Below are 26,839 nucleotides of genomic sequence, written 5' to 3' on the forward strand. Positions count from 1 at the left end.
GTGCTGGGAGCACAGAGAAATATCAATGTTAAATCAGTTTGTGTTTAAATTGTATCTGACACCCATGTGTGATAAATGCCTTGTGGTGTAATTGTGTGTATGTTGATATTAATTTCCAGTAATTCCTCCCATGAATATTCTGACCAGCTGGAAAAATGACCCCCTACACACCCTGTACAACTTGAGGTTCCCCCCACCACATCTGGGGAAGCAGTCAGAGAAATAGCTGCAAAAACTAATGCTGTTGTTCCCTTTAAATGATTGCTGAGACTGAGCTTTCAGCTGGCACCATCCTTCCTGCCTCAGTCCCTGAGACATCTCTTCAAAGATATTTGACAATCTCCTTTGAATTTTAAGCGTTTTTCTCACTCTTTGCAGAATGTTGTGTTCCTGGTTATTTATAAACCAGCAGCAGGAAGAGGGCTGTAGTTTTCAGAGGTGTATATATATATTTAATTTGATCCTATCTGAATTCTTCAATCTCACTGAAGAATGAAAAAATCAAGTCACCTAAAGCCCCAGATGATTGGAGGGAGCTACCTGCTTCTGTTGTGTTGCATCTTTACAACTCCATGCACCACAAATAATGAACTGTGAGCAAAGTACAGGCTCTCCAGTGTGGCTGCAGCAGCGGGGTGTGCGGTGAGCACAGTGCGCGCTGCAAAGTCTGCTGCATCTTGTGCTGTGCTTTGAGGCTTTGCTTCCAATTAAGGTGTCGATTTCTCCCTTCTCCCCAAAATCTGGTTTTAAAAAACCCAGCATTGTTAATAATTGAAATGTGCACGGCTGGAAAACTGAATTATATATGCATGTGATAGACTTGTAGGTTTTTCTCTGTGAACCAAGTACTGTATACCTGTTGTAAATGGTCTGTACTTAAGATTCAGCCAAGAAATCTTAATCAAATTGGTTGTGCTTTGGATGAGTGTCTTTGAGAAACTATTTTTATTTACAGATTGTAAGTGCATCTGACACTAACATTTAAAAGTAACTAGAACTCTCTGGATTGTAGAGGTGGAATTAGCTTGACATCAGGAGCCATTTGCCTGAGGAGGTGTTAGAGGTTCGAATTGCCTGGCAGCTGAGTCCTTGCAACTTGACTGAGTGTCCAGGATTTTAAGGGAAGTAACTGGAAACTCACTTGTGTTAGGTGTTGTCCTAAATGTCCAGACTGGGACCTCCTTCAATAAATAATCTAAATCAAGATTTAGCTTTTGGGGCATAAACAGTTTCTCATATAGTTTGGATGATGAAGGCATACATGAGAGATTGTACATTCCTCTTAGTGCAGGTTAGTTCATGCTACGCTTACATATTTCCTTTCTTGATGATTAATTTTCTTCTGTCTTGCCATGTTTTATCCCATCATGTTCTAAGTTGGCCCTGACTGCATGAAATAACAGTGCTGAAGTCCGATATGATACAAGAAGTTGGTGTTTTGTTTTGGTCTTTTCTTGGTATTGTGGGTAGATTGAATCCTGATCAGGTCATTAATGATTTACAGAAAAAAATACAGAGCTTATAAGAGAGGGAAGTAGGAGTAAACTAACACTGTGAGATCTGCAAACATGTCTGGAAAGCCAGTCTGCATTGCTGATTTTGAAAAATATGCTGAAAAATTTCTGCCCAAATCAGTGTATGATTACTACAGATCTGGAGCAGATGAGCAGGAAACACTAGCAGATAACATAGCAGCATTTTCAAGGTAGGAGGATGGTTTAAAGCTGGGGTGCAAAGTAGGGATTGTAAATTCTGCATTATTAGTAGTTATGATGCACTAGTAGATGTTTTTATGAACAAAACTCATTGTTTCTGCAACTTCTTTCTCAATTCATTTTCAGAACTGTCTCTTTCTTTTCACTCCTCCACCTAACATCTTCTGTCAAAAAGCAGTCCCTAAAATGCATTAGCATCCTTTTAGCTTCACCTGCATTGTATTTTTTTGTTAATATAAGTTCTCTAAAGAATCATTTGGCTCCAATATTTAATCAGCTGATGAAACTCACTGAGTTCTACATTTTGAGCTACAGTGCCATCAAGGGATGCTTATGATGTGGACCTTCTAGGTCCTGAGTCAATCTTGCCTTGTGCTTGTTCTTCCTAAACTGAATTATGCAGCCTTCCTGGGTAGATGTTTGTGCAACACTGCTAGACCAGAGCTGCAGAGGCTAGCAGAAAGGAGTTGCATATCCTAGCTCTGCAGTGAGCCATGAAAGGAGATATTGTAAATGATTGCAGCTGTTATAAACCAGTTTTGACTTAGTCTGACCCCCTGAACTTGTGTCAAAACCTGGACTCAAGTCACCCTTTTTCTCAGAAGTACAAGGTCAAAGTAAAGTAAGTTGACGTTTTCTGTCAGATTTGTAGAGGAGTGTCAAAACTCACATCAAGTCAGTTCATTCCCCATCCCCTGAATCTCCACTGCTGCTCTGCTCCCCAAGCATCAGCAGCTGGAGGCTGTTTGCCTCAGCCTGCCTGTGCCCAGTCTCACTGCTTCAACAGCTTTTGGCTTCTCTTTCCTTGGAGTGCTGTGTTGGCGCAGACATTTAACCCCCCTGCACTTGTCTTTGCTAATCTCTAAAGGCATTGTCTTAAATCCCTCTGAGTCTACAAACCAAAACAAGATTTTTTTTCCAATTTATTTTTAGTCTTCCTCCCTCTCTCCTTGTTTTGCTTTGCTGTAGAGCAGCCATCCTGCTTACAGCCCCAGTTGCCTTTCTGAAGGCTGAGCAACTTAGCTGGCAATTCCACACAACTTAAAGGCTGAAAGAAACTCAGTGGTAATTAATTTAGTGGGATCAGAGGAAACCTCAGAACCTGATTTTTCGGGACATAAAAAGGAAGTATTTTCTAATGTTAGGAGAAGAAAGCTAATCTCCACTGTGACTACTGATTGCAGACCTTTCTAACTCCACTCAGAAGCTTCCGTCATGGTGTGGAAATCCCCTTGTACTTGAGGCTTCTCAAACATTTAGATCTAAACAGCCCAGAGACAGGCTAACAAAAAGCTAGGTATGTCCCCTTGCTTTCTTCTTGTTATAGGAGCAAGATGCTAGTGTTGAGATGAGAGCAGCTCTGCTCTAAAGCTGTTTTACACTGCAGGGGCAGATTCCTCTGGTGAGAAGTCTTCCTCACATTGGGCTGGTCAGCTCTGGGGTTAAGGCTCACCTCTTCTTTCCTGGCATCTTCTGTCACATTTTCATGACAGCCTTCAGTTTTAGGCATTTAAAACTGTGGAGCTTAGAGACAGCGTGAATCTGAAGGAGATATTGATGAGCAGTGCTTTGACAGCCCGAGACAAGAAAAAACCAAAGTAAATTACATTTGTCAGGTCTTTATTAGGCTAAAAGGCCTTTAATGCTGAGTTCCTGCCTCTCAGCAGTGAAGTTATGAAGGGACTGGAAGCTACATTTCTGTCTTTGCTCCCCTTGCCTTTGTATATATTTTTTTTAAACCCCAAATCTAATTTTTGCAGTAGCTTCAGGCCATTTAATCATCTTCGAGAAAGGAATCTAATGAAACCTAAAATACTGACAAGGGGGTTTACTCTATTAAATAATCAAACAGAACTTGTTGACAGCCAAGGAGAGAGGTCACAGTACAGCAATGTTGAAGCTAAAGCTTTGCTTTGTTAGCTTTCCATCACTGCACATCCACATCTCTTTCTGGGTCTCTACTAAAGCACAGAAAAGTGCAGTGATGTGCTGACAGATAGGGGGATCAGAGACTGCAGTCCCATCTGCCCTGGTGACAGACCTGATCCCTTCCTTTCTGGTCACCACAGTGCCAAGCACAGCCCTTCCAGTGAGGAAGGGCATTGCTGAAGTCATCTGCTGGTGCTTACCAGCTTGATCTGTATCAAGTAGAAAGGATGCAGGGCTGTGGCATGGATATAGTGATTTACAGCTACATGGCCAAATGTAGTCTTTAATTTCTAGTACCTTCTTGTACCTGTCTGTCTGCAAACTTGAGGTACTTCTATTAAGCAGTGTGCACTTGCTGCCTGCAGCCAAATGGTCTTTCCTCTCTACAAAGGTGACCTGCTCTAAATGGACTATTGTGAGTTTTTGGAAGCTTGTAGAACACAGGGCTGCATGGGCTTGATCTCTAGAGCTCAGTGGTTCCAGCTTGTTGCTACTGAAAGACTGCACACAGTGGTGGGTTCCTGTTTTTCTAGCATGTAGGATGCCAAAGTCCATTAGTCTGTGTTTGTGATGGCATCCTGGCAACACATCCAAAAAATGTAGAAACTTGATGTAAAAGGCTTCACAGTAGCTGGGGTTAGAAAATTTGACACATGCAACTTCTAAGTTCTTTATTTCTTTGATGCTGTTGGGAGAAGCATGGATTAAACATTAAGGATACAGGATTGCTTCTCACTGACTCACACATAGTCCTCGTGTGTCTCTGGGCATGTTACTGGTTTTGCCCCCGTTCCTGAGAGTTGTTTGTGAGCAAATATAAAGTAAGTTGGACTTTACACACCTGAGCCGCAAAGATCACAAAGTCAGATGACTTTGTGAAGGAAACAAGTACACTCAGCTTCATTTCCCATTGATTTCCTCTGTCAGAAGCTCTGTTGCGTGGTTTGGCCTGATGAAAAACATTTGCAGTTTATTTAAATATTTATAGAAGTATAAATTTGATGTTTAAACAGAAAAGAAAGCATGAAAGAAGCATGAATTGTTAGCCAATGCCTTTGTACGGGCAAGAGACTGCTGACATGGATTGTGTGGGGAGAAAATCAGTGTTGAGTTAGTCAGAGCTCTTTGGCAACCGAATGATTGCATTTCTGGAGAAACAAATGGGCTTGTTAAGGACTAATCTATCAAATGAAGGATTGTGTCAATAGGTGCTGCAATACCTTTGGAATGGCCCAATGCAGTCCATACTCATTATCAGACATACTCATTATCAAACAAATGTTTTAGCCTCTTTACAGCTCAGGAGCTTCAAGTACTCTGGACCTGTAACCAGATATCAGAGCATAAAATGTCTCCAAAAGGCCAGTATTTAAGATGAGGTTAACAGCAGTTACTGTACTCTCCTCTAGCTTCTGGTCCTTCTGGGTCTGAGGCACGATGTGGAGCTCACAGAGCAACGTCAGTGTGTTCCTGCACAGGCTAGGTCTTTTTTATTCATAGTTTTCAAGTGATGTGTGGATGGCACTGGTGTAAGTGAGGCATTACAGCCAGAAAAGATGATTTGAGATGTCAGAGCAGACGTTAGTCCCTATGGTGCCTGACCAGATTCACCTTGTGTTGGCTATGCGTCCCGAAACGCCCCGTGTCCTTCCTGCCCCATCATGTCTGGCGGTTAAATTCACTCTCAAGTTGTCAAGGAACCAAAGGGCCTGAATAGAGAATAGATGATATGACAAGGTCAGGATGCTTTTAGCTTCATGGCATTCAAGAAATCAATCTGAAGTCTCCCCCTTCGAGCATTTTAATGAAGGGGGATGTCTGTGTGTGGAGGACCACGTTTCTGCTAATCCACTGTGACACGTTCTGCCGCCGACTCCCCGTCGGCCTTTGGAGAAAATGTGTGTTGCTGTCATGTACAAGGAACAGCAGTTACTTGTTTATCAGTGGCAGCATCCATGCCTATTTTCTGCAATCATATCCTCATCTTGTAGCTAGGTATTAAGGCTGTAAAATGACTGGGCACATAAATAAGTATTGGTTAAAAAAAGCAAGGCTGAGAATGTGATTGGGGTCAAACAAGCATGTGAAGTTGTAGGGGGCAGAAAATGAAAGGAATGCTTGTAATAATAAGTTGGTTACATTTCTGTAATGTCTCGACTTCACAGAGTGCTGCAAAAAGAGTTGCTGTGTGGATAGCAAAACACTCCTGGGAGAGAAAATCCATCTTCCTCAAGAAAAAGCAGCTGTTGCTTAGCTTTGCACAGCACTAGCACCTGCCCCTTGTGATGGGAAGTGGAGCTGCAGAGGAGATTAATGCAGCAAAGAGGGTTGGAGTCGGGATGGGGACTGCCTGAACTGTGTATCTTTGCCTAAGTGTGCTGCTTATGACACAGCACAACGGGATTATTTAGCACAGACTTGGAAATAAGAAGAGCTGCTTCAAAATGTGTTGCAGTTGGAAAACTCCAGCGTTTTTCACAGCTGAAATGAGTTGGGGGAAAACAGTGAGTGCTTCCCATTACCAACAGCAAGATAATTCAGAGTCAAAAGTTTTTGAGCATGGAAGAAAAAGGAAAAACCCCCAAACCACTAACTTATCTCTTCTCCTTCCCTTTGATCCTTCTTTCAAAACAGTATTTAGCTGAAGTTGCCTAAATGAGAAGTGCTTGCTGCCTGCCCCGCCACAGCATCTCCCTCCTTCAGCTAGGAAGAAAGGTGCTTGTGACTGCAGGTTGCAGCACATGAGCGTGGACTTGACTAGCAAAAATGTTGCTGATAAAGAGAAGGTGAATAAAAATACCCAAGTTTTCTTTACAAAATATCCTAGAAATCTTTTCACTCCAAGACTTAGAGGGAGCAGGTGGTGTGTGGCAGCCTAATGGACGTGTGCTCCACTTAGTGGGAAATGCTACTTTTGGGATTTGCTTGCTGTTAAGGGCCTTTCCCTACGGCTTGTCCAGAAAATGCCTCACTTCAAGTGGCTGGCAGACTCACAGCTGAAAATACCTATGTTTCCACAGCAAGATCAGCTTTTATTTAAAGAGTGTAATCCTGAGGTAGTGATCTCTTTCGGTGGTTTTCACGGGACCCAGTAAATACTCAGTTGGGAGTATTGGTTTTATGTTGGTTGAGATGATGTGACCTGTTAGGCTCTGAGGTGAAGAGAAGCCTCGGAAAACATGGGAAGAGACATTTATGTTTAAAATCTGAGATTCTTGAGCCTGAGGACCCCAAAAACTCATGGATGAGGTAATTTGATGGTATATAAACATGAATGTGTAGGAGGCTGTTTATTGCTGCTTGAAACAGCATCATTTTTCTTGCATACATGGTTGGGAGCATTTTGCTCTTTCCCCACTAGAAGCCCTGCAGAAGTGTCAGCCCTTCAGGACTGACCCTCATGTGTGTGCTTTGAGATGGTACTGGTTTGCAGCAGGTAAAAATCTTGACAGGTCTGGAGCAATAGAGAATCTAAGAGGCTGGGGAAGAGGAAGATGCTTCCCACCCTTATGCTTTTGAGTTTGACCATGAAAATGAACAAGATTATTAAAGGACTTTTGTTTTCTTTATGTTTACTGGGAAAAAAGATGTCTTGGAACTGGGAGAAAGCCTTTGGAATGAGAACTGGGAAGAAAGAAGTCATGTTTTCTTTTGTTCCACCCTCAGCCCATCCTCCTGAAAAATAACAAACCAATACAATAGTTTGAAAACAAATCTGAGGAGGCATACTTGCAGTGTGTGTCTTGGCATTGAATAATACAGCTGACACCCAGAACTACATGTCTCCTTCCAAGCATCATAACAATTTTCCTCCTTCCACTCCAGGGAGTGCTTCCTGGAGATGTGGCATGGCACTGTGCTATAGGGCTTCAGAATTTGGGTCTCATCCTGGCTGCCAGGTTTCTTACAGAAGTGTCTCATGATCTTTCTATTAAAAAAAAAAAAAAGAGATTGTGTCTTTTTTTGTTTTTCTAACCTGTCAACTCAATATGCAAGCTCAAGCTGACCAGTGCTTGCTGTCAGAGCATAGTCTGAGGGTAGCGATAGCTCTGATATCTGCATGTTAATAATTAGAGTGCTCCTTCTGGAGCACTCTAATGCTGAGCAAGTGATCAGGTTCAGCAGTACTGGATCTTAATCTTGTATTTATTTTCTGTAATTAAAATACCATAGCCATGATCTAAAAGCGTAGAGTCCTCTCAATGGGATGGATGCCTTAGTGAGAGGTTGATGTGTGCCCTACTACTGCTTGCAGGGTGCAGGCCAGTGTGTAGAGGCAGCCCCTGCTAACGCACACCCTCTTGTGGCTTCTGGTAAGAGTGGCTGTGCTGCAACGTTGCCTGGATAGTCAGGAAAAGTTCAACTTCACAGGTATCCCCAGGAGTGCAGCTTTATTCATCAAGGTCTGGATACTGCAGTGTTGTCTAGTTTACCCCGTAACAGGAATCACAATCTTGTTCTGATGGGGGGTAGGAGTGTGCAAGAAAGCGATGTCCGGCCTGACCACAGTTAATTGTCATTTCAGATTAAGCGTGGTTTAGGTTGCTGTGTTTTGGAGACAGCTTACATTTGTACTCAGGCTGAAGACCCCAGTGGAGAGTAAAGCCCAGCTCTAGGCTCATCTGTTTTTTTTGTGGCCGTGTTGTTGTAGGCAAAGCGAGGTCAGGAACAGTTGAACAGGTGCTGAGCTATCTCATTCAAGGACTAGACCTTAATTTGCCCTATTGGGAAAGCAGTAGTGCTACTTGATCTTTTCCTGCACCAAATTACCATGGCCTCATTTGATCTTTTCCTGGCAGTCTGGAGTCCCTGTAGTACAATGGGTTGTCCCTGAGACCAAAGCTGTAGTCCAAGGGCCAGTGACCACTGAAGGAAGGACCTCTCTAAGCAGAGCAACTTGGTCTCTGTGCCAGCAGAGATGATGTGCTGCACTGGATTTCCACACCTAGCTGAGCTGAGCAAAGCCAGGTCAAGGTGTCCTGCCCATGCACTTTCCTCATGGTACCTCCTTTTTCTGTAGTCTCACTGCAGAAACCCATATGATGGGGACTGGGAGGGCTCATTATGCTGGGCAGGCTACTTGTATCTAAAAATCCTGTCTTTTGTCTCCTTAGTCCATAGAAGGAGTAACAGAGGAAGGCTGATGACTTCTCCTGTTCCCACATACCCTTTGTCATCCAAGCCATCCAGGCTTTTGGGGAGCCTGAGACACACCGTGGACTTAATTATTTTGCTGCTTCTGCCTCTTCTTTCAAATGACACCAGCCAATGATGTTCAAAGGTTTCTTACCTCTTTAACCTTTCATCCTTCCTTGCCTCCTTCCTCCTGGCTTTGCCTTTTGTGGATCCTGCTGCAGCTCTGAGTCAAGCAGTGAAATTCTGCTCCAGCCCCGACTCAGCCTCCCTGATGCTTTGCACAGCTGCTTTTCCAGCTTTCTCCCAAGAGCAGGAAAATCTACTCTTGGCCATTAGGGAACTGTAAATAACCCTGACTTTTTTTTTATTATCTTTCTTTGTCTGTGTGTCAGATGGAAGCTCTACCCTCGGGTGCTCAGGGACGTTTCAGTAATGGACCTGTCAACCTCAGTCCTAGGGCAGAAAGTCAGCATGCCAGTCTGCGTCGCAGCCACCGCGATGCAGCGCATGGCTCACGCCGATGGAGAGACAGCCACTGCTAAAGGTAAACCCTGCACAGTGTCCCCTGGGGAGTTAGAGGTGAGCACAGTAACACTCTGCCTGCTGGTTGTAAAGCCTGGCATGGTTTCTTGCTCCTGATGTTGAAAGCAGGATGGATTTGAGTTGCTGCTCACCATAATCGGACTGATTTTTGGGTTGTTCTACTCTTTGCCTGTTTTGTGTGTGGGTTCTCCCTCAGGGATGAGAAATACAGAGTCATTTGTAAGAAATGCAACACTGAAAACTACATCTATCTATATATCTCTCTATACATTCTATAAATATACAGTCAGGGCAGCATTCTTCCTATTATAGAACTCCTTCTAGGAGTTCAGAAGCCTTTGCTTGTCTGGGAAAAAGACTTGCTTTGAAAAGAGCTTTTTGAGAGCATCCCAGGGAGCTAGTGAGGTAGGGGTCCCTCTGGACTAGATGCTGCACAAAGATGTTACCAGCATGGAGGCTTCAGCCTAAAAGGCTGAAAGAGAGTAGATGGAGATATTAACCATAATTCAGATGTGGTTTTTTACTCCTTTAACTCAAGCTGCAGAATGACACAAAATCTGAGAAATAGGTCACACTTTGTGCCTGTTGCACACAAAGAGCATGGGGCTGTGCATTTCAGTGCTTCAGCAGTGAGTGGAAAAGGATAAAAAACCTAAATAGGCAATATTTTAAAAAATCCCATAATCTTGTGCAAGGTTGAACTGTTTGTCTAACAACGATTCCATGACCAGTGCAGCAAATGCTAGTGTGAGGTGAGTCTGTCTGCCCTGCAGTGGGAGCTGCTGTCAAGGCTAATGCAAAATGTGTGTTGCTGCAATGTGCAGGGTGATGGGCTGCAGCAGAACTCCAGCAGCAATCTCTGTAAAAGCAGATTTCTCCAATTTTATGGCATACTCAGGGATACTTTTTTCCCCCCTTTCCAAGAGTTTTATTAGGAAGCCAAAGATTTGATGCCTGTTGTATGTACAGGCACAATCCACACGATGGAGCTAGAATACCTTGAATTGGTTTGTGAAGCGGTGGCCAGTGGGATGCCTTGGTGCTGTCCTGGACTTTGGCAGCTCTAGCAGATTATTTCTGGCCCAGGTTAGGTTGAGAGGAAACTCTGAAGCATTAAACTGTCAAGTGCAAACATATTAACACAATGTTAAGAGCGAGATTTGGAACACACAGAATTCAGGATGTTCCTTAGCAGAAATTCCCACTGATGTTATAGCCCAGCCACCTTTTTAAGGCATAAAGCTATAGAAAGTTGAATGATCCAGTAAGAGCGATTACCAAGTCTGAGTAATGGTTGTGGGATATAACTGAATTTTGGAATTTCCAGACTTTAGTGCACTTATCTTTTCAAATGCATTTAATGCTCTTGAGTTTTCAAGCTAGGAGGGCTGGGTGTACTAGCAACAGTTTGAATATGTGGTCAAATAAACATATCCATTGGAGTTGGTAAATTTTTCAACTCTTTGAAAGGACAGTATGATTAAAACCACACACCAGGTCACAGGAACGTTTCTTGTAGAAAAAATATGGCTTTGGTTTTGTTAGAGGTGGAGTGGGGCATTTGGTGCCAAGCTTTGGGTTTGACCTTATAAGGTGGCAGGGATAAGCTGTAAAGTACACATTTGACTTAAAGGTTCCCTTCAACTTGGGATGTTCAGGATCAGGGCTTGTGCCACATCCTCTGAAATATAAGCAATCAGATTGTTGGTTACTTTAGATCAGCTTTTGCTTCAGCTGCACTGATCTACACAAGCTAAGACAATCTGATCCATAGTCTGTGAGTTTTGCAAAGCCTGGCATACTTTGTAAACTTAACTTCTGGCTCAGGTGTGTAGGAAGCAACATATGTGATCGTGCCTTTGCTGTTGGGATGATCCTTGAGAAGCTCAGTGTGGTCTGAATCTTGCCCCTTCCCTGGCCTGGCTATTATCTGATGGCATGGCAGCTGCTCAAAGGAGCACCCACGGTGGGGGGGTGTGTGTGTGTCTGACCACTGCTCAGCTGGTGCCACAAGGCAGACGTCTGCCTGGTTGAGGTTAAACCCCAAGAGATGACGTTTGGTTTACACCATCCTTCACCTTCAGAGCAGGGAGGTGCAAGTAGCAGTAACAACTCTTTCCCCTGCCTTTTTGTCTTTGAGAATGATGCCTGATCCTGCCAAGGGATTCCCTTAAGCAATAGCACTGCTCTGTCCTTCCCCTGAGATTGCCAGCAGGTTGCAGTGTAAATGTCCTCTCTAGGTACAAGTGCATGTCACGATATCTCTCATTAAGATAAAATTCCCTGTCCTCATGACCTCTTGTTATGAGGCTTGTCAGGATTTTGGGAGCTGCTGCTTCTCAAGGGATGCACTCCCACAGCAGCCAAGCTGGTAGAAAGGAGTGTGCATCTTACCCAAAAGAGGGTAAAGTCTTGCAACTTGCCTTAAACACACCTTTACTGACAATTCTATTCTTTAAGAAAGGATCTTTTCTAGGAAAAGCATTCAGTTGTAATTTTTAAAGTTGCTAGTGACAGACTATCCAACACAATGCAAGTTATTCCAAAAGCTAACTGTGCAGTCTCAGCAGAACAAGCTGTAATCACAGTCAGAAGTTTTACAGCTTCAAATCCAGATGTTGGATTTGCTCACACCTCTGTTAGCTGGACTCAAAAAACAAACTTAGAATGTCCACATAGGCTATAATGAGGTTGCTCCTCAGTTTTCTTTGACATGTCTAAATGGACTGGTGAGTCCTTCCTTCTAGAGAAGGCTCTTTTGTCCTTGAAACAATTTCACAGACATTGGCAGCTCTCCCAGTTTTCCCAGGTCTTGATCTTCAAGTATGTTCCCTTTAGTTCAGTGGTGTATGCGGCAGTTTTCCAAAGAATGGATTTTCTGTTCAGTAGAAAATGAAAAATTGGGAGGAAAATTGTTTTGGATTAACTGAAATGTTTAATTTGATCCAAAACATAATGTTTTATTTCATTTTCCTACTAGCTAATGCTTTTAGCCATAGTTCTGTTGTGAAACAAAAGTGTTAGCTCAGAAGAAAACATTTCCAGTTTGAAAATATCAACGCATGACATTTTGACTTAGGTGAATTTTTCTTGTCCTTCTCACTCCAATTTCAACCTCTTCAACTGAAAATATTTGCCAAATTTGATGAATAATCTTAGCCACTATTAAAGAGCAAAGGGCTGATTTCTAAATACTTCTCAACAAAACTTTTCTGATCCCCCATGGCTTCCATTTCTGCTTGTCCATGGGAACAGTCACTATTCCTCCAAGGCAAGACATTCATTTGCCCCCCAGACTTCACACTGTGCTTGCAAACCTGTGTGATCTCCGTGTCATCTCCCTGCAAGTGCAGTAGAACTCATGCTCCTGTGAATAAGATCCACTTTCAAGCAGAGAAACAATCTTGTGCACCATCCAGCTACTGGCAAGAAATAGCAATTTTTGGAAACCTTAGTTGATTATAAACAGAAATGAAGTGTTATTTTACTGAGATTTCTGTTCTGTTAATATTGCTGTTAATGAAATATCACACTCTTACTGACCAATTGCCTCAGAGTCTTGTGTTTTAGACCAGAAGGGATATTGCAATACCTGACTTCTCCCTGACTTGCTGAAAATCAGGCTGAGCAGCCTGACTGTTCTTGGCCAGATCTTTTGAAAACTTTGCATACTAGTTGTTCAGATCTGATGGTTTTATGTTTACCCTCCGCGATTGCTCTCAAACAACTTTTGACTTACTGCTGACGCAAAAAGGGTTTCACCATCGCCTGCCATGTGGCTTCACCATTTGCTTTGCCAAACAGAGAGTAAGAATACTGTCTGAAAAGCATTTTGGTCTTTTTTTATCCCCCCCATTTTAGTTAAGTTACTGGCAGGTCTGTAGCTTTCACTAGAGAGGGAGCAACACCTTTGTGCCTTTGGACTTCTTCCATGCTTTTTGTTTGCTTTGATGCTGCTGAGCATCTGAATTCGGGTTCCTTTTGCTCGTTGTACATGCCTGTGACTGTGAAGGAGGGATTTTGCAATCTGTTGCTATTTGTGCTCAGCCACTGTGAAAACAGCAGGACTTTGTACCCGTCTTTCACCTGTTACTTATCTGATGTTCCAAGTGAAAAGTTAGTTTTGAGGTATGGCCACTTGAGTCGTCACTGAGAGGATGATATTCACGTGGGACAACATGGCCTGGGCTGACCTGGCCCTGACTCCTCCCAGAGACTGCCATGGCCAGGGGACTTTTTGGTGCAAGTGAACACAGACAGTCTGGCACGACAGCCCTCCTAGACCAGCCAGATCCATTTTGGCCATGTGTCTTTTTCCCTGCTGCCTTCAGCCTTCCTGCACAGCTGACAAAATGCCTTGTGTCAACGGAACGATCGTAGGCACAGCTTGCACACAGCGTTTTGTAAGGGGTACGTGAGGTAAGGCTGGGCAAGGGATTTCTCAGCCAAGTGTGTTTTGTCAAGACTGTAAGTACTTAAAACAACTCGGTTTCTTAGGAGATGCAGCTCCAAGAACGTAGCTGCTTCTCTTGAGACGTACCACTGTGCCAAAAGGACATCGCGTTGATCCCAAGTAATGTCTTCTGGCACTTGGGGACAGTGGATTGATTCACTGGTGGATTCAGGGAAAAATGACTGCCGTGAGGCAGTTTGGCTGCCACGCTTTGGAGATGCCCCAAAAAGGGAAATAATGGGAATTTGCACAGCTAAAGTAGCAAGTTCCCATTCCCGTTCAAGGCAACCCTAACGAAATACACAAGCTTAAACTGGGATCTTCTTTAGTGTCCTCCCCTGAAGTATGTTGCCGCTGGGTTGCTCACAGGGACAAACTCTATACTATTCCCAAATCACCTAATAAAGTGATGTCACATCAGAGAAGAGACTTTGAGGTTTCAGGATGTAAAAAGGGTTTAAATAAAATGTCATTGCTCTGTTCTCCTGTGTCCTTCTCAAGTAGGTCTTATTCCATAGTCAGCCTTGATTTGTTGCTCTGTAAAATACTTGAGTTCCCCAAGAATGAGGAAAGCCTTATTTTATCAAAGTTGATGTTCCTTGATGAGAAGGTATGTCCTTGCTTGTGGCTTTCCTGGCCTAAGTACTGGAAGGTAGCAGTGGTGCTGAGAAACTTGTGCCTGCTTAAGGTAGCTGTGAAGCAAGGGCTGTGAAGCTCCCTTTTCCTAGGCACCCTGCCATATCCCAATTCTACTTGTGTTTGGCCCTGAAACAAAGAGGAGCACAAATAACTCAAAGCTTTAGCATCTTGAAATCAAAAACTTCCCCAGCCTCCTGTGTGTGGCTAATGCCATCATCTGCCCACTGTCATTGACCTCAGTGGGAGCCTGCAGCATGTACAGAGGTAAACATGTGCTTTGGGCAATGCTCAGGATGAAATGAAGACCTTGGAGGGGAAGAAAGACAACTAGGAGCAACCTGAAATGGCATGAAGAAAGGCTGGTTTACAAAAATCTGATGTTTAAACTCTGGCAAATGTCACATAGTGGTGCAAGAGCACCCTGTGGGAACATGGATCTAGTAGCACTGATTTGTAATCGGAAATACAGGTATTTGCATGACCCAATATTTGAAGTGTAAAATACAGTTGTTGGAGGGAATGAATTGATTCCATTTTCAACTGCAGCTAAATATGCAAGAAGTGGGAGGATATCTTTAGCAAAACCTGATTTGAGGTAGGGGTAAAACCCCACCTGGCAACGCTCAAGGACTCTGTATCATATGTTTTTGAAAGTCTAGAAAATTGTCAAAATAAGCTCTAAAATGATCAAGATAAAGCACAGATCGACCAAACCTGGAACTTGTAATCTCTACAACTTAAAATCAAAATGCATGTGTGGGAACTTTGAATTGGCCTGTGCAGATCCCAACTATGCGTGTGGCGCTGGTGCTTTACCAGAGAGTCATTAACTTCGCAGGACAGACGAGGGGAATTGCGCGAGTACGCCTTCGTGAGAATGCCGTAACCCAGTTGGGGATAGTTGAACTCTGATTGAACCAAACTGCTTAAATCCAATCTTCAATAAGATGAATGTGTGATTTTCTCTGTAGCAGTGTATGCAGATAAGCTGAAAGGACACAGAGGGATTTTGTGTGTTAAACCTTCCACTCACCAAATAGGTTTTGTTGTGCGGTTTCTGCTTTCCTTTCTCCTTTTGCAGCTCTTCTTCTATCCGTAGGGCTGTGGAGGCAAACATGAGGGTAGAAGTAAGAATGGAAATAAATGGATACCTAAAGGCAGATTGAACCATAACATTTACATTTTTCCCTTATCTGATCTGAGGGTTTTGCAATTGCTGGGTTAGCAACCCTTCCTCTCATTCATGAACTCGTATTTGACAGAGCAGCAGGAACGTGAGTTCCTTGATTTTTAGCATCACTTCATGGACTTGATTTAGCAAATCACTTATGAGGTTTGCAATAACCCCAGCACAGCTGGTTTTACTAGGACTTTAGGCATTGGGTGTGGATGAGCTTTTCAGAAGAAACTAATTTTTAGTCAATCTGCAAGAGGGAGTGATTTTTCAGTAATTTTAGAGGAACGAAATGGCTACCATGAAGAGAATTTTGGGTCGTTGCTACTGTATTTTCCAACGATTGGAAGCTGCCTGGTGGCCCTGGGAGGGTGGAACCAATTTGTTTGAATAAGCTGTTCATAAGTTTCCACTCTAAGAGGTTTGTAATCCTTATTTAATAGAATGTTGTCATAAAGACCACTTTTGAATTCCTCAATGGGCTGGAGATGACGTTTTGAAACAGAGCTCCATTTACATCAAAAATATACATGCTGTGGTAGACCAAGGAAAATAAGGCTTCATATAGTATTTTTGAGTTTTACAGTGTGTTTTCCTTTATTTTACATTAAGTGACAGATTACTCTAAAAGGAATAAGTGATAGATTCATAAAAATATCATTGTATGAGGTGAGCTGGTTTGTAGTGCAGCCTGGCTTGGAAATCACCCTCGGAAAGGTAGCCAGCAGAGTGTCCATCTACCTGACCCCATCTGGGACTGTTTGATGACATTTGACTTTGGGCCTTCCCATATTTCAGGTGTGACCTCACTTCACAGCTTTTTGAGGGTAAAAGAGGAGAGGCCAAAACATGTTGGTCATAAGCACCCATCCCTTTGGCCTAAGTGGGGGCTTTGGAGCTTGTCTGTTGTACTGGCTCATCTTTGAGTTTACTTTTGGGATCTGCTGGGTAGAGACTGCCACCTGGGATATGTTTCTCCCACTCTCAGTGTGATTAGAACCTCCACTTTTTATTGTCAGAAGTGTGGAGCCTTGTGTGTGGGATCACACAGTGTGTGTGAGGGTCTCTCCTTAGGTCAAGAGATAGGAGGTGAAGATGATTAAGCAAAGAACAGTGGAGCTTCCCTCCTCCTTAAATAAGATTGTCTGCTGGACTGTGCTCCAAAATACCCTATAGGAATAACAACAAGCATTTACTAGAAAAACTAGCATTTACTAGTAAAGGTTAGTGAACATTTTGGGGGTGGAAGAAAGCAGCTGAAATACCATCATCAAAATACAAAAGAGAGCACGCGTGGCAATGGTGAGGAGGACTGAAAAGTGATGTTGAGAATGACAGACCCAAAACACTGATCTGCAGCAATGTGACACTGTTCAAAAAGCTGAAAGTCTTAAAAGTATTTTTTTAAGATCATTTAAAACTCAGCATCTGTGTGTGTATGTCCTTAAATGTATGTGCCAAAATTCTGACAACTGGTAGCCAGATGCTAGGGGCTTACAAGCAGGCTCCCCATAGGATAAAGAAATATTAATATGGGTTAGGCTTAATTTGATTATAATATCTTCTATTTCCAGTATTGGAGCAGGGAGCATCCCAAACAGCATGCAGTCATCAGAAATGTGCCTATAAAGACAGAGAAGAAGCTAGAGAGTGCTCACAGCAGCCCTCAACTGTTACCAACTGTCCCTACCAGAGCATTCCCTGAAAGGCTGAGGAAAGGCAGCGTGAAATTACATGCAGCAAGTGCTCCCGTTTAGAGGAGCCTCTGTGTTCTGGATAGCCTTGAATATAGCTTTTGTGTTTCTCCAGCCTGCCACGCAATTGGGACAGGGATGATGCTCAGCTCCTGGGCCACCTCTTCCATTGAAGAAGTGGCTGAAGCAGCTCCCTCTGGCCTTCGCTGGCTGCAGCTTTACGTGTACAAGGACCGGGAGCTTACGAGATCCTTGGTGAGGCGTGCGGAGAGAGCGGGCTACAAAGGAGTCTTTGTGACGGTGGACACGCCGATCCTGGGCAGGCGCATTGATGACGTGCGCAACAGGTTCCAGCTTCCTCCTCACCTCAGGTAGGTGCCTGCTGGTAGGAGATGGGATGGGATGGGATGGGATGGGGTCACTGTGAGGTGCTCTGGGAGAAATTTGTCTCTGGCACAAGGAATTTGTTCCAAGTGCCACACAGGGCGACAGCAGCAGGGAACTGAGTATGTGTCTCATGCCATACTTGGACTATGATCTGCTTTGGGTCAAAACTAAGGTTTCTTGGCTGATTGTAGACATTATGTGCCAGACAACATGAGGCTGCAGACTGCAATTAGGGAGATAAGGTATTTATTTGTACATTTGTCAGTGCATTCATGATATGCTTGTACTTGAAGCTGCTAGAAGGTTGACAGAGCAACCTTAACTGTGCCTACAGTTTCTGTGGTCAAGTACAATCTTATGACAAAAGCAGCAGGAAACAAGTCCCTGACACGTCTAACATTAAAATGTAATACACTGAGTATGCATATGGCCCATATAGTAACCCTACCATAGATCTGGGATTGACAAAACATTATGGCTATGTGCTGTCATTTTACCTCAGAAAGAATAAATAAATAAATGTTACTTTAAATGCTTTGGTTTTTTAGGGCCAGTATAATTTTAAGGCCCAAGGTTAATGTTGTTTGAATGCAAGTCAAATAACCCTAAAGGAAAGCAATAGAGTATTTCTGCAACACTTTGTCCCCACCTGACTGAACCGGAACAAGGTTTTGCTCAAGTGAGCTATATGAAATAACATGAAGTTGAAATAATCTTTAAAGGTTCAAATTAATCACTTTGGATCTCACAATGACACTTGGGTAGTGTTTGGTTGCAGAGTCGGTGGTGAAACTCTCCTAGCGCAGGACTCTGCTCAGTTATGTGATAACTTTTTCTTGGCTTCAGGTTTTCAACAAAGTTTCAAAGCAACAACAAGGTGCCATTGTGCTCAGAAATGTATGTAAGGCAACATTCATTCAAGTGTTGATCTGCATTTCACAGGCCAAGAAAAACAACAGTTATTTATATAATCTTATCCATGATTCTGTTTTTCTCTGGGTACCCCACCCTCCACAAACCAACAGCTGAAAAGCTGGATCTTGCTGAGAGCCTGCTCCTTTCTCATTTTCTTGCGGGCCTGGAGCTGAACAGAAAAGCTGTGTGAAATGCTGCTTGTTGCAGGCATGAAATCAGCAGTGAAACTAGCCAATTTCCATGCAAAAAGCCCAGTGCATTTCCCAAAAGGTGGAATATGAGTATAAAATAGAACAATGTGGAATGAGAGAGTTTCCAAAGAGCAGAGCAATGGGCCTGGTGTGGGACATGAGTCCTTGGTGGTATCACTGTCACCAATGGGGTTTTAACTCTGGTGAGCACTTGGGGTTACTTCAGTTTTCTAATAGAAACAAAGCTTTAATTTCTCTATTTCTCTAAATCTGTGGACGTTTTGGGGCAGGGGCCGTCACCATTCGGTTCCTAGGAGCTGAGAGACTGGTTTAGTGCTAAAGAGCAAGTAGTAGCTAATGTTTTCATATGAACTTCATTCTTCCCCCTCTACATTTTATAAGGAAACAAACCAAAAAAAGAAAGACACAAGGGGAACTGGCTGGATGTTGGTTTTGTCAGACAGGTGAAAATTCTGAATTCTTTGCAAGACTTCATGCAGATGCATCTAGTTCATTCAGCTTAAAAAAAATTCCCTCCCACCTTCCTGATCCTCTATTCCTCCAGTAGCTGAAATACCTTGGATTTGGGGGGCAAAGAAAAAAATGGGCAAAACCAAAACTGAACTTGCTGCAAGAAAGCCAGAGGGATTTTTGCTGGTAAGTAGAGTTCCACCTCTTGACTTCAGGAGTCCTGGGTTATGTCAGGCAGGATTGATGTTCTTTTCTCACATCCAGCCTGTACCACTCTAGTGTCTAAATGTCCCTGATGCATTTATCCTCAAAGTGTTCCTGGCAGATACTGTTGTTTTTATTTTACATTGGGAAGCTGAGGCAAAAGGAATGTCTAAGTGTCCTGTCCAAATTCACACAGGAGGCCTATGGGAGGACAGATACTTGAGCCCCAGTTAGTGCTCTCACTGCTGAGTGTTTCTCCTAATTGTGGATTTGATGATGAACCTTTGTGGTTTTGGACTTTGGACTGTTTCTTTCAAAAGAACTAGGACTGTTGCCTTGGGCCAGAGAAATTTGCACCAGAGTTGTCAAGAGCTTACTAAGGACTATGATCTGACATGCTGGGATAGGCTTCTTGTGCTCCTGCCATGCAGTACAGGTTTAGAGCAAAGATTTAACACAGGTATCTTGAATATTGCCATTAGGGATTGATTCATGGCTACAATGAACCTTACTCAGACTACTTTTCTATGTGTTTTGTTGTTTTAGATTAAAAAACTTCTCAAGTGAGCTGGCATTATCCACAAGGAAAGATTTTGGAGAAAATAGTGGCCTGGCTGTGTATGTAGCTGAGACAATAGATGCAAGCCTCAACTGGGAGGACATCAAATGGCTTCGAGAGCTGACCTCACTGCCCATTGTGGTGAAAGGAATCCTCAGGGGTGTGTAGCTCTGCCATTTCCCACGTGTCTCTCCTCACAGAGGCACCAGGGAAGGAAAAGTGCTCGTGCTGGGGAAATTTCTGTAGAATTGTGTTACTTTTTCATGGCAAGTATCCGTTTTGCTGATGTAGAAGATAGTGGGATGCATGTTCTTAATTCCTTGCTGTGCTACGTAGGGAAGACATGCCAAAACAATCAAAAGAAAAAAACAAACTTCCTTGTGCATAGTCAGGAGTCAGGAACCCAGCAACGAAGACACTTGCAGAAGCAGCTACTTCAGCAAAGTACCTGGAGCTGTTGGATGGTTTATATGGCTGTGTGAGAGAGTGTCTCTGCCTTGGTGATCTGTAGGCAGAGACCAGAGCCACTGGTCACTAAACTAATCAGTTGGTCGTCTGGCATCTCACCAGTTATGTCTGAAATCAGATGCAGACAGGAAGATTGAACTTGCTCTGTTCATTGTGCTTGTAAACTCTGATCTGAGTTGTATACAGCTTAAAGGAAAGCTGGATTCCCAGTCTGTCAAAAGAGCACTGAGCACAGTGTAGTGATTTCATTAAGTCTGGATTATTATTGTAATCATGCCAATAATTTTGGCTCAGAGAACATAGTTCAGTAAATGATTTCTTAGTGATGAGTTCCAAAACGTAATAGAAAAAATAAAGGCTAGCAACCAAAGTGGCTGATAGTCCAAAGTGACAAAATGTTCTGCTCCAACATTTCAAACTACTTTTCTGGTCCTGTTGCTTAAAGGTAAAACTTCCCTGTGTTGAGGTGGGGCTTTGGAAGAATGAAGCCCTAAGGTGGCTTTGCATTAGTTGTCAATGTCTTTTTGACGCCCCCAAAATTGCCCTCATCATGACATCAGTAAACACAGTTATGGAAAGTCGTATCTTGGTTGTTTTTCCTCCTAGCTGATGATGCTAAAGAAGCTGTAAAGATTGGGGTAAACGGTATCCTGGTGTCAAATCATGGAGCACGACAGCTTGATGGGGTCCCTGCAACTGTAAGTACTGGAGTCAATATGCATCAATAGTTTCTGGCTTTCTCTGCCTCAAAAAACCCCAGAGTTTCTTGTTTATTCTCGCTGAACACATGGTAGCTGAAGGAAAAGTCTTGTAAATATGTGTTATATGCCTTAACCCATAAGCAGTAGTCTCTCTCCATTTCTCTGTGTATGTCACATCATAGTGAGTTAGACTCAGCCTCCTCTTGGTCGGATTGAAAAATCAAACAGGGAGGTTTGTATGTGGCTGTTTCATCACACTACCTGGGCACTCTGGCTGCAGCACCCTGCCTGGAAATCTAGAAGTGCAATTTCAGATGGAGTATTATTGTCAGTTAAACTTTTAGAAATTGGAAAGTCTTTAATGTTTTTTTTTTTCCATTCTCCTCTTTTATTTCTCCTTTCTCATTCTTTTTTTGAAAACCCCTTGTTGCCATTTGCAGTGCACTGAAGGTTGTACTAGAGTTGTTTTTCCCTTTTACTATTCTTCAGAGGCTTATGAAAAATTACAGAGTTACAGAACAGCTAAAGGCAGAATGAAACACTCCCTTTTTTTCCTTTCAAACCTTTTCACCTTTGGAAAAGGTACAGAGTGGTTAAATTACAGTTTTTTCCTTTTTCCTTTTCCTTGTCGTGCTACCTCGTGCCTTCTCCAAGGGTGAAAGGGATTTGAGAAGTCCTGAACTGGCAAAAAAGAAAGTAGTAAAGGAAAATGAAAAACTATGTGCTCAGGCTGGAGGAAAACCCCCAAAATTCCAGCCATTACTCATCTTACTTCATTTGGTGTGGGAAAGCTGTGCAAGTAAAAAGAAAGGGAGGAGAATCAAAGCCTGGTTGTGAATGTTTCCGTATTCCTTATGTGTCCTTGATGAAAACCCTCCTGTTTTCCATGATAGTTTTCTGAGAGGGACAGGCAAGTGGTTTTTCCCTGCAGAGTGTTTTCCAAATGGCTGGGCTCTGCTGTCCAACTGGCCTGCCCTCTCCTTCACCCGCTTCTGCTTCTCTCCCCGAGGGCAGCTGTGGGTTTGCCCACACAATTTCCTCACCTGCTGATTTGCAGGGGCCTCCATGTGCACCCTGTGATTGCCTGGTTGTGTTGGCTGGTTCTTCACCAGCCAAGCTCTGCCTTGAGAAGCCAAATGCCAGCACAAAGTGTTTTCTAAGTGGTTTTGAAGCATTGTCCTTGATGATGCTTTTGCCTGAGCAAAGTACTCCTGCCAGATATTCTTTGGGACAGGTAGGTAAAAACCTTCCTGATGTCAAGGTTTCAAAATGGAGACTGTAATTCATTTTCAAAAGAGAATGAAATTTCTCTTGTTCAAATGTGATTTTTGTGCTGTTGGAGAGTGTGCAACTCATCGGGTTTGGATACCTTAGGAGGAACTGAATTTTCAGACTGTGGGGGCCTAATACTTAAGAAATTCATTTTTCTTTTAACTTCTGTCCCCTTTATCTTCCTGTCACCTTCTGAGAATGTATTCCCCAATTTCAGTAAGGATATTTGAAAACCTTGTCTGCTTGTGAGGCAATCCAACAGCAAGGATGTATGAGGATATTAAAATCATCGTTTTGAGAAATGACAAAGCTCAAGAAAGAATGAATTAGCTTTTTGCCAACTGCAGTAGGACAGAAATTAAGCTTGTGAACTACCTATGATGAGTTACTCCTTTGCAACACACAGTGCAGAGAAGACACTATGAAAGCTGATGCATTCACTGGATTTCATTGAACAATGAAGGTTTCATAATATAAATATCTGTGTCAGATCATGCTAAATGTTTCTGGTTTAGAAACATAATTTGTTGTAATTTCATGGGTTTCCAGACTCTGAGCTGCACCCAAGCTGGTTAATATTCCTAGTGTCTACTTCCACGTTGAGGAAGTCTATGTTTTAATTATGGTTTGCATCATACTTCAGTTATTATAGCACTTTAATGTTGGTACAGTTTGTCAGGATGTAGAAAGTGGTCTCTGTATATGGAAATAGATCCAAAATATGTTTGGCAAGAGAGCAAAACCAAAGGGAGGAGAAAAAAAAAAGTCACAGCAAGTGCCAAACTTCAAGAAAATTTTAATCCAAATCTAAAAACAAACTGCACTTTCAAGTCTTTTTTCCCCATCTCCTAGTCATTTTTTATCCATTAGAAAGGAAATGTATTACATCTGTATTTGACTGACATGAATTTGTGTGCCTTTTGTCTTACTACCGCACACTGTTTCCAGTCTCCTTAGTACTTGGCTTCCAGTTTTGTGTCTTTCCTGATTTTCATGAATAGGAGCTATTTAGGCATTAGAGGAACAGTTGTGTTGTAATTAATGCTTGAGGTGTGAATTCGGGAGGCTCATCTCTTCATTGGGACCTCTCGCGTGGTGTGGACGTGTTACTTAACTCTCTGGTTACTGACTTGTAACTAGGAACAAAGCAAAGATCCTTTTCATAGAATCATAGAATGGGAGGGGTTGGAAGGGACCTTTAGACATCATCTAGTCCAACCCCCCTGCAGAAGCAGGTTCACCTAGATCAGGTCGCATAGGAGCATGTCCAGGCGGGTCTTGAAGACCTCAAGTTGTAGCACTGGTGCAGGAGATACCTAGAGTTTGGTGAAAGTAACCTACATGTGTATTAAAAGAAAACTTCTCACCTTGCTGAAAACTCAGAGGAAAGATAATGTGGTGTTGTTACATGAAAAGGTTTTCTCTGCTATTATTCCTGTAGCCAAGATGGAACTGCAAAAGGAAACAATATATTCATTAAGACTTTTCAGGCAGCTCTAAGTTCCTTGGGGCACACCTTTGTCTTCCTCCATGTCTAAAGGTACAATGTGTGCCCTTGGGCTCCTGGGTGCTGTCTGGCCCTTGGTATAAATGAATAATAAATTCAAACAAGAAAAAAAAGGTGACTATTTAAAAAGTTACCAGTTTCATCCCAAAACTAGCAAACACTGGAAGTTTGTGGGGTAACCTCTGTGGTTGCTGTTACTTATATTCTGATAACAGTAACTGATACGGGCTTGTATTGATACGTGTCATGAAGTCAGTTGGCCATTTTGTATGACCCTGGAGATTCCCACTCTATTTATTTGATTCTCCAAATAAATTTGACCTTTGTCTGCTAACATGCTAAGTCACTGCTCGTTTTCAGTACAGAGCCGTGTTGTTTGTGCGTGCAGCTCTCTGTGCTCTTGCTCATTTAACTTATTTAAAGCTTAGATCCTGCATGTAAGAACTCATTAAAAAAAATAAATAGAGCTTCAGAAGTGGACAAACCGTATTCCTGGTTTTACTCTTTTAGATTGATGTCTTGCCTGAAATTGTTGAGGCTGTGGAAGGCAGGGTGGAGGTGTTCCTGGATGGTGGTGTAAGAAAAGGCACAGACGTCCTCAAAGCGCTGGCTCTTGGTGCCAAAGCTGTGTTCATCGGAAGACCAGTCCTCTGGGGCTTGGCTTATCAAGTGAGTCAGAAAAAGTTCCAATTTCTGGTTTTTAGATACTTAGGCTCACTGCTTAGTCTTAATGTGTGCACATATATGTATATGTGTACACATAGAACTGTATGTGGGATGATATCTGAGTGTGTCTGTGTGTATACAGACTATCTCATCTTAAAATGTGCTATGACAAGTACTCAGGAGTTATGGTTATACCTAAAACTTTGTTGGCACAAATAAATAGTACGTATTGCCTCCTCATCTCCTAGGGTGAAGAAGGAGCAAAAGAAGTTCTCCGGGTGCTGAAGGAAGAGTTTCGCTTGGCAATGGCGCTGACAGGTGAGACATCAAAGTTTCCTTTCCATAGTCCCATTTTCTCCTAGCTTTTGTTTGCCCTGGGCAAGATGCTTTTATAGCTTACAGAAGGGAGATGGAAATATTTGCAATGTAAACAGAATAGGCTATGGGGAAATGAGGAAAGGACTTGTTATCCCTGTCTTATAGATGGGCAACCAAGTAAATTAAGTGCAATCAATGTATCTGTTATTCTTTTTTTAACAAGGGGGGCTATAAATCAGTTGGAAAATCCTTACTCGCTAAGGGGCTGACTTCATCTGACAGAATGTAGAGTTCCATGGGAGAGAAAAAGGCTTAGAGTGGGACAGAAAAGCACAGCTTTCAACTCAAATGTTACTTCTCTTCCAGGATGCCACAAAGTAGAAGAAATTGGCAGGTCGCTGCTCCGAAGACATGAAGTATTGTTTTCCAAGATGTAGCTCTGAAGACCAATTGTTTGTGTGTTGCTTATTGCACAGGAAGTTTGCTACTGGACAAAAGGAAACTGCATTCACTCTTTGAGCCTCATCCTGCAATCCTGACTGAGAAGGGGTGGTCTGTAGGAGATCACTTGTTGAAGAAAGTAATTGAAGCAAATTTTACAGGTGTTTCCGTAGTCTCCTAAGCTCTTAAGGAAAGCTGTTCTACTGGGAGATGTAATTAAAGATGAACCTTTATACATGAAGATCAACATGGAACCTTCAAAGTGTTTTGCCATAAATGCAATATTAAGTTACATGCCTGAAAATAACTTAGCTGTCAGGATGAAACTATAAACAGAAACGTTTTTGTAGCAAACAGCTATCAAAATGCAGAAGATAATGCAAAATGTAAAGGATAATTTCTTGCTTGATGCTTAGAGAAACTACACTGTAGACTTCAGAGATTAAATCTTGCTTTCTTATGAACATGGTGTCATTTCCCTACTGACTCCGTGCTGTTACTTTATAAGCAGGTGAGGACTCAATTTTAGAGAACTCAACAGCAAAGCAAAATTGGGGAAGTTCTGCTGGTTAAGTGACACCAGCCCCTTTGCCATCAGACAGCTGTTATATGTGTGCATCATAGCTCAGAACCTTGTAGTACTGTTACCTTTATCAATCTGTGCTGGCTGCACACAGCTGACTCACGTTTTTAGCCTGTATTCATTTTTGACAGTGACAATTGAAGGCTGATGCTACCTGGGAGAGTTTGTAGGATTTGCAGCCATGTGCAAAAGAGGAACTTGAGCAGCTGAGACATTAACTCATGAATTCAGAAGATCCTGTTGGCTCTATTCAGTTTCCATGAACACCCTTCAGACAGATAAATCTCAGCCTTATTTACTCTGCTTATGATAAAGATACAGACATATACAGGATCTGTTCTTCTGCTCTCTGAAAAATCCAAATGCATGCTGAATTCAGGAGCAATTTTGCAACTGTAAACAACAAAAGTATAGCTTCATACTACAAAGTGACTTTTCCCAAATTGAGTAAGTAGGCAGAGGAGGTATAAGACTCTACTAATCTCATTTTGGGTAAAACTAAGGGTGGCTCTCCATCTGTCTCATTTCTGTTGCAGGTATAGCAGTGTCACCGGGAGCAGGGAGATGCCACTACAGAAAGGTTTTGTAAATCTTGTTTTAGAAACACAGTGTTTGTTTTTAAGGAGGATTTTAATTAAAAATAAAGCCTTGATTTCATTCTTCCACTGTCACTGACATCACTGGCTCAGCCATTTGTTTCCCATCGGTGTCAGGAGGACTCGTGTGTCAGGAGGACTCTCCCTTTTTGCTCGATTTGAAATATCCCTCACTGAGCTTTAGAGGCAGCCTTGTAATAAAATGATGGAATATTACAATGTGAACTAAAGCTGGGGCTGGAACTCAAAATGGGGAGAAAACCCAAAAGGCCACATG

General features: G+C 42.6%; 1 protein-coding gene across 1 annotated transcript; it reads left to right on the forward strand.

Annotated features, from left to right (window-relative positions):
• Positions 1 to 1,568: 1,568 nt before the first annotated feature.
• On the forward strand, positions 1,569 to 26,839 carry HAO1 (hydroxyacid oxidase 1). The gene is made up of 8 exons (XM_010210360.2): positions 1,569 to 1,705; positions 9,173 to 9,324; positions 17,399 to 17,654; positions 19,998 to 20,170; positions 21,085 to 21,176; positions 24,469 to 24,627; positions 24,873 to 24,942; positions 25,309 to 26,839. The coding sequence occupies exons 1-8, from the start codon at positions 1,569 to 1,571 to the stop codon at positions 25,377 to 25,379; spliced, it is 1,110 nt and encodes a 369-aa protein (XP_010208662.1). The 3' UTR covers positions 25,380 to 26,839.

This window comes from Colius striatus, chromosome 2 (genome assembly GCF_028858725.1).
Source record: "Colius striatus isolate bColStr4 chromosome 2, bColStr4.1.hap1, whole genome shotgun sequence".
NCBI lineage: Eukaryota > Metazoa > Chordata > Aves > Coliiformes > Coliidae > Colius > Colius striatus.

Bases quoted from the DNA above. Each gene is read 5' to 3' on its own strand.
- HAO1 (XM_010210360.2), top strand. From the start codon at position 1,569: ATGTCTGGAAAGCCAGTCTGCATTGCTGATTTTGAAAAATATGCTGAA. The intron at 21,177-24,468 runs GTAAGTACTGGA...TTACTCTTTTAG, and splicing joins TTGATGGGGTCCCTGCAACT to ATTGATGTCTTGCCTGAAAT. The intron at 24,943-25,308 runs GTGAGACATCAA...CTTCTCTTCCAG, and splicing joins CTTGGCAATGGCGCTGACAG to GATGCCACAAAGTAGAAGAA.